This window comes from Triticum urartu, chromosome 1A (genome assembly GCF_056163025.1).
Source record: "Triticum urartu cultivar PI428250 chromosome 1A, HENAU_Tu73, whole genome shotgun sequence".
NCBI classification, from domain to species: Eukaryota; Viridiplantae; Streptophyta; class Magnoliopsida; order Poales; family Poaceae; genus Triticum; species Triticum urartu.
The window spans coordinates 479,004,727-479,017,160 of NC_141873.1; the positions used below are offsets into that span (position 1 = coordinate 479,004,727).

Below are 12,434 nucleotides of genomic sequence, written 5' to 3' on the forward strand. Positions count from 1 at the left end.
CCTAGTTGGTGCTTTTATGAGAGAAAATTTCAAAATAAAAATTGCATAAAGTAAAAGAAAGGCCCTTCGCAGAGGGAAGTAGGGATTTGTAGAGGTGCCAGAGCTTAAAGCAAAAAATTTGAGATAAAAACATTTTGGGAGGTGTATCCATCCCACCAACGAAAACGACTTAGAGTTCCCAATACTTTCCATGCATAGATATATCATAGGCGGTTCCCAAACAGAAAATAAAGTTTATTCCTTTTTTCACCATAACTTTCACTTTCCATGGCTAACCGTATCCACGAGTTCCCTCCATACCAACACTTTCCAAGGAATTTATTATTTGACAACATAAAGTAAATTCATTTCTTTTTTTTGCATTTCGGGACTGGGCATCCCTAATACCTTTGCCTTACTCGCGTGCAATGACAAGTGAATAAACACTCATCTTGAGAATAACACATCTATCATGGAAAATATTAGACACCTGTCACTGCTCCGCGAGCGAAACAAACACACAAAAGAGAAGTTTATTTTGAAAATTAGAGATGGCACATGCAAATTTGCTTAGAACGGCAAAAGAATACCGCATATAGGTAGATATAGTGGACTCATGTGTCAAAAATGGTTTAAAGGATTTTGGATGCACAAGTAGAGGTCATACTTAGTGCAAAATGAAGGCTAGCAAAAAGATTGAGAAGCGGCCAACCAAGAAACGAATAATCTCATAAGCAAGCATTAAGCATAATTAACACCGAAAAATGCACCACAAGTAGGATATAATTGTCATTGCATGATTATTGACTTTCGTGCATGCATAGGGAATCACAAACCTTAACACCAATATTCTTACTAAAGCATAATTTACTCATCAACATATCTCACATATCACATCATCATATCTCAAAACTATTACTAAGAATCAAGTTTATTTTGTCCAATGATCTTCATGGCATTTTCTTTTTCTTTATCCTTCTTGGATATCTATCACTTTGGCACTAATTTTCATGTGTTGCTTTTCATAAGCTCGAACAAATATAAGTGAAGATCATGAGCATAACAAATTTTCTTTCACTCAAAATAATTTAAGTGAAGCAAGAGAGAATTTCTTCAAAATTTTACTAACTCTCAAATAAATCTAAGTGAAGCAAGAGAGCATTTCTTCAAAAATACTAAGCACACCGTGCTCAAAAAGATATAAGTGAAGCACTAGAGCAAGTCCTAGCTCATAAAAGATTTAAGTGAAGCATAGAGAGCAATTCTAATAAGTCATGACATAATTTTGGCTCTCTCAAATAGGTGTGTCCAGAAAGGATTGATAACTTAAAATGCAAAATAAAACAAGCAAAAACACATATCATACAAGACGCTCCAAGCAAAACACATATCATGTGACGAATAAAAATTTAGTCTCGAGTAAAATACCGATAGTTGTTGGAAGAAAGTGGGGATGCCACTCGGGGGCATCCCCAAGCTTAGTTGGTTGCTCATTCTTGGATAATAGCTTGGGATGCTGGGGCATCCCCAAGCTTAGGCTCTTACGTCCTTCCTTCATCCATCATAAGATAACCCAAAACTTGAAAGCTTCAATCACGCAAAACTCAACAAAGCCTTCGTGAGATCCGTTAGTATAAGAATAATAAATCACTACTATAAGTGTTGTATCAAACAATTCATATTTTTTGTATTATATCTACTATATTCCAACTTTTCAATGGCAAAAACTCATCAAAGAAAACCATAGAGCCATCAAAATAAGCACACAACACAAACAAAACAGAATCTGCCATAACAGAACAGTCTATAGCAATTTGACTATTTCGAGTACTTCTGTAACTCAAAAAACTCTGAAAAATTAGGATGACCTGAGAAATTTGTATATTGATCTAATGCAATTGTAATGGGTATTTTATCGCTCTTTGGTAAAAAAATTAAAATTAATTTCATGAGCGTAAAAGTTTCTGTTTTTTCAGCAAGATCAAACAACTATCACCCAAGAAGATCCTAAAGGCTTTACTTGGCACAAACACTAATTAAAACACAAAAAACACAATCATAACAGTAGCATAATTGTGTAAACACACAAGAACGGAAAGCAAAAAGCAAAAATATTTTTTATTCATTGGGTTGCCTCCCAACAAGTGCTATAGTTTTACGCCCTTAGCTAGGCATAAAGCAAGGATCTAGGTTTTGTCTTCCGAAGGTTTGGCAAATTTTGTAAGGGTTTTCTCAAACCCGGGAGGCTCTTTACGCTACCCTAAATTCTCTGGAAAAGAAACCATCTTAAGATCCAAAATATCCAACCGCTTATTGCAAAGAGTAATCAAGGTATTCATGCGGTTGATACTACCATTGAGGTGTTTGACGCGTTCATTATATTTCTGTATTTCAACCATATTTTTATGCAAATCACCAAGTTTGTCCAACATTTGAGCTCCTTCGGGGGTAAAATGAAACCCCTTCTTTTGAGGTGGAATTCCCAAGATTCCCTCTAAGAGTTCATAGGCAGCATTGGCATCAAGTTCAATAAAATTTCCTTTAGGGGCAAAATCAAGAAGTTGTCTATGATGCAAACCCAATCCTATGTAAAAATTACGAAGCAAAACCTTGGCGTCCCTCTTTAAGTTGGAAATACGATATGATTCCATTAGCCTATACCAGGCATCTTTCAAATTTTCTCCTTGTCTTTGTTTGAAGTACAAGGCTTCAAAATCTGGTGACAAAGGAGGGGTAGGGATGCTAGCCATCGAGACTAGAAAGCAAGAGAACGGCGAAGGGAAAAAGAGGGGCGAATAATACGGCAAATTTTTGTGAAGTGGGGGAGAGGAAAACGAGAGGCAAATGGTGAATAATGTAAATTGCAAGGAGATGAGATTTGTGATTAGGAACCTCTTAATGTTGAAGATCCTCCCCGGCAACGACGCCAAAAATGGCACGTGGCCGGGAAACTATCTTGACTTGATCCTCCCCGGCAACGGCGCCAGAAATTCTCCTTGATGGTAGCTGGAACTACGTCGGTATTTTCCTAGAGAGGGGGGATGATGTAGCACAGCGACTATAGGTATATCCCTTAGTTATGAAACCAAGGTATCGAACCAGTAGGAGAACCAAGCAACACAACATAAGCAGCACCTGCACACAAATAACAACACCTCGCAACCCGACGTGTTAAAGGGGTTGTCAATCCCTTCCGGGGTACGGCGCCAGAAACGGCGTGTGACGGGAGATAAAGTTGTAAATATTGATAGATCGAACACCAAATAAAATAAATTGCAGCAAGGTATTTTGGGTTTTTTGGTTTAATAGATCTGAATAAAAATGCAAAGGAAAAGTAGATCGCAAGGCAAATATATGAGAAAGAAGACCCGGGGGCCGTAGGTTTCACTAGTGACTTCTCTTGAGAAAAATAGCAAACGGTGGGTAAACAAATTACTGTTGGGCAATTGATAGAACCTCAAATAATTATGATGATATCCAGGCAATGATCATTACATAGGAATCACGTCCAAGATTAGTAGACCGACTCCTGCCTGCATCTACTACTATTACTCCACACATCGACCGCTATCCAGGATGCATCTAGTGTATTAAGTTCATGGAAAACGGAGTAATGCAATAAGAACGATGACATGATGTAGACAAGATCCGTTTATCTATATGGCGGTAGATATAGATCTCGTCTTTTTATCCTTAGTAGCAACGATACATACGTGTCGGTTCCCTTTCTGTCACTGGGATCAAGCACCTTAAGATCAAACCCACTACCGGGCACCTCTTCCCATTGCAAGATAAATAGATCAAGTTGTCCAAACAAAACCGAAATATCGGAGAAGAAATATGAGGCTAGAAGAGATCATGCATAAAAGAGATCAAAGAAACTCAAATACTTTCATGGATATAAAAACATAGATCTGATCATAAACTCAAAGTTCATCGATCCCAACAAACACACCGCAAAAGAGTTACATCATATGGATCTCCAAGAGACTATTGTATTGAGAATCAAGAGAGAGATATGAAGCCATCTAGCTACTAACTACGGACCCGAAGGTCTACAAAGAACTACTCACGCATCATCGGAGAGGCACCAATGGAGGTGGTGAACCCCATCCGAGATGGTGTCTAGATTGGATCTAGTGTTTCTGGACTCTGCGGCGGCTGGGTGAATATTTCTTAGACTCCCCTAGGGTTCTGGTATTTTTGGGGTATTTATAGAGCAAAGAGGCGGTCCGGGGGCACCCGAGGTGGGCACAACCCACCAGGGTGCGCCTGGGCCTCCTGGCGCACCCTGGTGGGTTGTGCCCCCCTCGGGGCACCCCCAGGTGCAACCAGGGCCCATTGCCTTCCTTCTGGCCCATAAAAACTCTCTATAAAGTTTCGTGGCATTTGGACTCCGTTTGATATTAATTTTCTGCGATGTAAAAAATATGGAAAAAAACAGCAACTGGCACTTGGCACTATGTCAATAGGTTAGTACCAAAAAATGATATAAAATGATTATAAAACATCCAAGATTGATAATAAAACAGCATGGAACAATAAAAAATTATAGATACGTTGGAGACGTATCAGATACCCGGCAGCTACTTTGGCCTGGTGCAGAGGTTGTGCGACGATGTGCCCTGGGTTAATGTCTAGAAGTGCTCCGTGTGCATTGAGGGAGCTCGGACGGCCTTCGGCAAGACCATGGTGCACTGGCCGAACTCAAGCCATCCAAGATGGCCATCGGACCCGCACCCCCTGGGAAGGAGCACAGGCGCCCCGAGCAGTACTCTCCGATCGTTATGGATGGTGCTCGGGCAATAGAGGCCCGGTGCTCGAAAGATGTAATTTATGAGTGAATGTACTATTGTTTATCGAATAGGTTGAAACCAGTTGGTATGATTTGCTAAGCTCTACTTAATTATTTTGACTCATGCGGCCGTTGTAAATTGAAAGTTACCAGTCGTCAGCTTCGACCCCCTTGCAGATACTGCAAAGGGTGTTTCTTCCTTAATACTTTGAACCTTAGCCGACGTCTCGGTGCCCGGAGGTAGTAGTGTGTAGGAGAAACGAGGTGATAACCCACAAGTATAGGGGATCAATTGTAGCCTCTTTCGATAAGTAAGAGTGTCGAATCCAACGAGGAGCTAAAGGTAGAACAAATATTCCCTCAAGTTCTATCGACCACCGATACAACTCTACGCACGCTTAACGTTCTCTTTACCTAGAACAAGTATGAAACTAGAAGTACTTTGTAGGTGTTGTTGGATAGGTTTGCAAGATAATAAAGAGTGCGTAAATAAAAAGTAGGGGTTGTTTAGATGAAGACACAACTAGGTTAGTTTTAGTAGAGAGCTTTTTGTCACGAGAAAGTTATTTGGCCCTAGGCAATCGATAACTAGACCGGTAATTATTATTGCAGTTTTATTTGAGGGAGAGGCATAAGCTAAGACACTTTCTCTTCTTGGATCATATGCACTTATGATTGGAACTCTAGCAAGCATCTGCAACTACTAAAGATCATTAACGTAAAATCCAACCATAGCATTATAAGGCATCAAGTCCTCTTTATTCCCATACGCAAACAACCTACTTACTCGGGTTTTTGTTTCTATCACTCACACCACCCACCATAAGAAAATCATGAACATATTGCTAACCCTACAACAGGGATCCCTCATGCTTGCGCGACACGGAGAGCACCATAGGACAACACCAATAATAAAACATGCAACTCAAACAAATCACGATCATCAATTAACCCATAGGACAAAACGGATCTACTCAAACATCATAGGATAGCCATACATCATTGGGAAATAATATATAGCGTTGAGCACCATGTTTAAGTAGAGATTACAGCGGGTAAAAGAGGGGTTACACCGCTGCATAGAGGGGGGAAGAGTTGGTGATGATGGCGGTGAAGTTGTTGGTGTAGATTGCGGTGATGATGATGGCCCCGGCGGCGTTCGGCGCCACCAGGAGAGGGGGGAGAGGGCCCCCCTTCTTCTTCTTCTTCTTCTTCTTCCTTGACCTTCCCCCTAGGGAAGGGTTTCCCTCTGGTCCATGGTCTCCATGGCGTGGGAGGGACGAGAGCCCCTCCGAGATTGGATCTGTCTCTCTGTCTCTCCTTGTTTCTGCGTTCCAGATTCTGCCATTTCACCGTTTCTTATATTCTCGGAGATCTGTAACTCCAATTGGGCTGAAATTTGGACACGGTTTTATCCGGATATTAGCTTTCTTGCGGCGAAAGAAGGGCACCAACCGCCATACGAGGTGTCCACGAGGGTCAGGGGCGCGCGCCCCTGCCTCGTGGGCCCCTCGAGCATTGTCTCGTGTTGATTTCACTTCCCAAATTCACATATATTTCAAAAAAATCTTCGTCAGTTTTTATCCCGTTTGGATTCCGTTTGATATGGATTTACTGTGAAACAAAAAACATGCAACAAACAGGAACTGACACTGGGCACTGGATCAATATGTTAGTCCCTAAAAATATTATAAAAAGTTGCCAAAAGTATGTGAAAGTTGTATAATATTGGCATGGAACAATAAAAAATTATAGATACGACGGAGACGTATCACGAGGCACTCAGACTATGCGGCTTTAGTGTTTTTACTTGGCCATAGGAGCTTGATTGCGGGAGCTATTGACTAGCCCCTAGTGTTTCGTGATGTCGGTTGGTCCCATCCCCTCCGACGTGTTGGTACAGGGGGTGTGTTCGGCCGTAATTGACTCCCGGGCCGAAGTAAATGTGAGATTCGAGCTCAAAGACAGATCCAAGATAGAGGCCGGTCCTAAGATAGGATTGGGAAGGAGGCCCGAAGTTGAGGCTTTGGAATATCCTAGATTCCCAGGTAAGCCCGAGAACCCAGTGAAGACCAGATCGCCCTGGGCGTCAGCGGCGTACTCTAGGTTGCCAAAACGGATTACATGTCCGGGGGCGAGACTGTCGATCTGGTCAAGGTGACCTGTCGAGTTGGCATGCAAACCGATGCCGCCGAACGCGAAGAGTTGTCCGGGTACAAAGTCGGGCTCGGTGCGGGTGCCATCACTGATGACCAAGCGAGCCATCGATCCTTTGACGACCCCACAATGGAACTCTCAATGAAAGCGCCAATGTCGGTGTTAAAACCGGCGGATCTCGGGTAGGGGGTCCCGAACTGTGGTTCTTGGACCAATGGTAATAGAGAACACAGAGACAATGTTTACCCAGGTTCAGGCCCTCTCGAAGAGGTAAAACCCTACGTCCTACTTCATTGTATTGATGTGTGTATATGATGGTTACAGAGTTGATCTACCACGAGATCGGATGAACTAAACCCTAGATGAGTAGGATCATGGTTCTGGCCTCTACGGACTAAACCCTCCGGTTTATATAGACAACAGGGGTACCTAGGGTTACATATGTCGGCTACTACCAAAGGATGAGCACGCGAGCTACCCCGAGCAAGACTTGGAGTATATGTCAAGTCTTCCGAAGACTTGCTTCTAGAGTATGGTGTTATCCGAAGGCTGGTCTTCTCATGACGATCAATAAGCAGCCCACTAGTCCGGCCCATGAGAAACAAGCTGGCAGCCCGAGGACCCTTTAATCCGAGACTCCCTCACCTGCGACATCCAGGGCACGGGGATGTTGTACCGGCGAGGTAATCAGGGCCGACGTAGCATCCAAAGCGGGGAGCTTCTGCATCGACGAATTGGGCGCCGACAGGATGGCGGCGGCATGGCGACAAGTGGGCGTCGTCGGTGTGGCGGGACGGCGTTGTGACATCAGCGGCGAATGGGCGTCGGCATGGAGGCGATCGGGCGTCGTAGCGGTGGATGGGTTGCGGAAGGATCCCTATGGATTTTTTTTTTGGCTTAGTGGTGCTAAGGACTGTTAGTTGGTGCTGAGGACTGAACTCTGGCTTTACTCCAGGAGCAAAGGGCTGGTTCTGATGTCGTTTGTAAGTTGTGTGAAAAAGTATCTTCGGGATTGGCATGTTCTGCAGTTCTTACATTTTTGTAGTAGAAGCTGTGGTGGATACATTGATGTCTATCTTTTTTGTATTGTTTGTTTCATGATAGTAGTATGTAAAATTCAGAGCCTTGCTCTTGTATTACAATACAAAAGAAGGAATAATGTTAGGTATGGGCACATGGCAACTCTTACGTTTTTTATGGTAAGTTTAGTGATGTGAGGATGAAAATTTTAGTTGACAAGCATGGTAATTACGTGCTTCAGATTATTTTCAACAGAAAATTGCCCTGTGTGTCAACTAACTTTCGATCCTTACATCTAGAATCGTCATCTAAAATGTTGGATTTGCCATATGCTCGTACCTAACAACAGGTAGTACTTATCATTTCCGGAAAGGAATACTTTCACAAGGTTGGCGTCGGCCGTTTAAATCTGCCAACAACTCTGCTAAAAGTTGACTTCAGCGGTTGCAAATCTATCAACAGCTCTGCTGAAAAAGTCAATCATAAAGAAAATGTCGATCTTGTATAACTACTCAATGGCGGACAGGAAGTTGATTATACTACTAAGCAAGTTGAACCGGACTAAAATGGACATCATAGTTGTAGGGCCACTGGTGCAGTAGCACTGGTGCGGTACTTAGCAATGGTCGTCGTGCAGCTAACCTAAAAGCGGTAGCGGCCGAGGAGTCGAGTAAGTTGCAGTCCACCCACAACGCAGCTCCCGTCCCGTGCGTGCATCAAACGTGAGAACAAACCCGAGGAGATCCGAGATGCGCCGGTGGTGGTGGCCCTCGCCGCACTTCACACCGACCCATCGTCCTCCTCCCTCCCCACCGCAACGTGACGACCCACATGGCCGCAACCACCTTTCGAGCGATCACGACGCCCCAACTCCACCGTCGCAACCCCACTCCCCCTCTATATTTTTCGGCACAGGCCACGCACCACCCCCAAAACACACCGTCGTCAAGCCGGAGTTACGGCAGCGGCGAGCAGAAAACCTTTGGGTTGGGTACCGTGCGGTTCCCCCTGCCAGGAAAAAGGGACAGGATCATGGTAACAGGGCCCGAGGCGATGGCTCCTTTTCGGGCTCCCGCCGGCGGAACCCGAGGAGGCCGCTTTCTCTTGGAAACACGCCTTTTTCTCCGGCGACCGATGGACGCGCGAGCCGACCGATGGCAGCCTTCGAATTTAAAAACCGCGGCGCAGCACCGCACAGTACACACCCGAAGCGTCGCCGCGAGAAAAGAAGCCAGAGCTTTGACCGGACGGGGGCCGCATGCGACCAAACCACCGCTCACCTGGCCGCGAGATGCGCTACATGCAGATCAACACGCAGCAATGTTCATCAGCGGTGGGCTTTTTTTTAAATAACTTTTTTCGCGAATACGCAAGCCGCGTAATCCCACTCTCCTTTTTTTAAATAACTCGGTGGGCTTTTTGTATCACGGTGCATTTTAAGGTCCGGATGCGTCTGAGGGCCATTAATGGCAGTGAGAGCTCAGTGTGATGGGGGTCGGGCCGGCGCCGGAGCCACCCGTTCCAGCGATGCCCACGCTGGATAGACCGGCCGTCCGTCCGAGCAAGCCAGCCAAAGATTAGGAGAGGAGGCCAGAGGCGTCGTTTTCAGACGGGGGCGCGGAGATGCAGATCCCGTGCCCCACCACCGTCGCAGATTCTCAAGCGGTTGGGCGCGCGCACCGGACAAAACTGTTCTTCTCACATGCTGTCACGTACCACGCCACAGCCGCGGAAGCACAGCGCACACATGACACCCCGATTAAGATAAACCCTGGTGCTCCTCAGATGCACACAAGCGGAGAAACACCCTGATTAAGACATGACACGCATCATTACCAAATAAATGAGACCGCCATACGCTTCCATTCATTCCGAGGAACAAGTACAATTCTATTATTATTTCTATTATTATCATAAAGCCGAGCCTAACTTTGCGGCTGTTGCCGCTAAAGCAACGAATGAAATGAAATACTTAGTACTACAACTAACTACTACAACAAAAATCAAGAAAATCCTTCCTTTATTTCTCGTCACACACAACGAACGAGCGCCCTTATTCATGGAGCACACGGCAAAGCTTCAGGCGCAAGCGAAAGGCTGCAAAAGGGGTGGGGAACAGAGAGGGAAACCTTAGCTGGATGTGCGCTGGGGCTCCTTGGCAAAGCGGCAAAGAAAGCCAGCCATGGACGGAGACGGGGAGATAACATGGGCCTTTTATTTCTGCTCCTTCAAGATTACCCTCATTTCACTCCAACATTATCATCTCGCCTGCTACAAACCGCTAACACATCTCTCTCGCCTCCGAAAGAGCCCCACTTATTGCTTCTAACAAACCAACTAACATGGATTTCTTGCTTGCTCATCCATCTCCACCGCTTTACCATCGCCGGCGCCCCAAAACCAATGTGTCACCAATCCAAAATACACACCTGCTAAAACTGACGCTACTACTACTACTACTTCTATTACTAGTGCTACTACAACCTAATACAGATTACTGCTGGTACTAATTTTTATTTTTGAGATTAAATGGAGCCAAGAACAGGGATTGTTCCGGTGGGAGACTGGGTTCAGGAACTGTGGCAGAGCGCCGGCGGCGCCGGGCTCTCCGCGGCCCGCATCTTCTGGCTTGCGAGCATGGCGTTGCTCCGACTGATCAAGGCCTCTGCGCAGGAACAGAGCTCGCTGTCAGATTAACTTGCCGTTACCAGATAACGCCGTATTTAGTTCGGTTTGAGATGCTTACCATGGTCAAGAACGATGCCGCCGGCGTAGCGAGGCTGGGCGGCGAGGTCGTCGAGGTTCAGATTCAGAGCGTGCACGACACGGGCGGGGACAAGAACCGTCGAGCAGCCTGCAATGACGCGAAAGACACCAAAGGGGAAGAATATTTAGCCACCAACGACGAACGCCAGCCGGGGTAATCAACAACCAGAACGGCCAAAAGAGGTGTTACGAGTGGTACACGCACCAGACTTCTTCCTGGGCTCGGCGGGGGCGCCGGCCGGGCGCGGGAGGAAGACGCCGGTGCCGTTGCGCTCGCGCTTGGCGCCGGGCGGCGTCAGGAACACGGCCCGCATGCCGGCGGCGGCGGGATGGGTGGGGTGGGGTGCAGGCGCGTGCTGCAGCTGCGTCTTCAGCAGCGGCGGGAACGACGCCGGGCTCAGGTCAATCGGAGCGGCGCCGGCCCTCTTGGCTGCCGCGTTACGACGCACGCCCCATGCAGCGGCCGCGGCCAGCTGCCGGTCCCTCTGCTGCTTGAAGAGCTGCTGCTGTTTGAGGAGATGAAACTGCACAACACAGACACAAACACAGATGTTAAAGAAGAAGAAATCTTCAGGTAGGAGACGCAGACAAGAGCGCCATGCGACTGAGAACTCACCCTGGCAGCCTGTATCTGGCGCTGCGTGATGAGGTGCGCGAACGGGTGGTAGTACACGCCGCCCGCGGCCGTGCCGGCTGGCGCAGGCACGTGAGGCGGCGGCGGAGGAGGCGAGGCCTTCCGCGCAGGCGGCAGAAAGCCACCGCGGCCGTGTAAGCCGTAGGGGTTGCCCGGCGCCGGGATGCTGTTGACCTGCCCGGCCGCCTCGTAGAGGACGTCCCACGGGTCGGCCGGCTGCTGCTCCAGCGGGGACGACGGCGGCGAGTTGCCCTGGGAGGCGCCGCTGTTGGGGCTCTCCAGGCCGGACTTGGGCAGCCCGCACAGCGTCGACTTGGGCGACCCCGCAGTCACCTCCTCCTGCCAAACAATCAAGCGAACAATCAGGAACCGGCGCAGGTACTACGCATAACGAGCCACGCAAAGGAGCAAGAATCCAACCTTGGCAGGCGTGACGGCAAGTTTGTCGCCGCCGAGGAGGCCGGCGAGGCGGCGCGAGAGGCCGGCCAAGCTGTCCTCCTCATCGCTCTCGCTCCGCGCGGCCACCGCGGCCTTCTCCTCCTCGGAGAAGAAGTCGTCGTCCAAGAACTCGTCGGGGAGCAGGAACTCCTCGCCGCCGTCGGACCACTCCACCGCCATTCGCTCCACCTTGAAGAATCGTCGTCCGGGCCGGCCGTCGAATGGAAGGCAGGGGAGTGCTGTGCTTATCAGCGGAAAGAGGTGGGACGGAGGAGGGGAGGGGAGGGGAATGTCGATGGGTTTGAGCTGGGGGTGCAAATGCTGCTCACCCTCTCTCTCCGTTGGGTTTATAAAAGAGAGGCCAGCGGCGAGGTTTGTGGGGAAATAATAATTATTTTTCCTCATTAAGGAGGTCTCTTTTCTTTTTTAACCTGCCGTGCATGCATTTGTGAGTGGAGTGAGCTGTGCCTGTGACGGTGCGTGTGAACCGTAGTACTAGCCCGGTAGGCTCAGCTCGCATACCTCGCCTGCGCACCATTTCTGAAGTATATTCCGATTTTTTCTTGAGAATGCATTGTGCTTCGAACTTTTTTTGTTACACACTTCTTTTTAGATTATATACAAACTGTGCTCCGATTTATTGTT

At 47.4% G+C, this 12,434-nt stretch overlaps 1 protein-coding gene across 1 annotated transcript; it reads right to left on the minus strand.

Annotated features, from left to right (window-relative positions):
• Positions 1-10,146: 10,146 nt before the first annotated feature.
• LOC125520302 (uncharacterized) lies at positions 10,147-12,126 on the minus strand. Its single transcript, XM_048685194.2, has 5 exons — positions 11,772-12,126; positions 11,334-11,690; positions 10,923-11,241; positions 10,698-10,805; positions 10,147-10,616 (listed from the first exon to the last, which is right to left on the minus strand). Exons 1-5 carry the CDS (start codon positions 11,967-11,969, stop codon positions 10,522-10,524), a joined length of 1,077 nt encoding a protein of 358 aa, XP_048541151.1. The 5' UTR covers positions 11,970-12,126; the 3' UTR covers positions 10,147-10,521.
• Between the last annotated feature and the right edge of the window lie 308 nt (positions 12,127-12,434).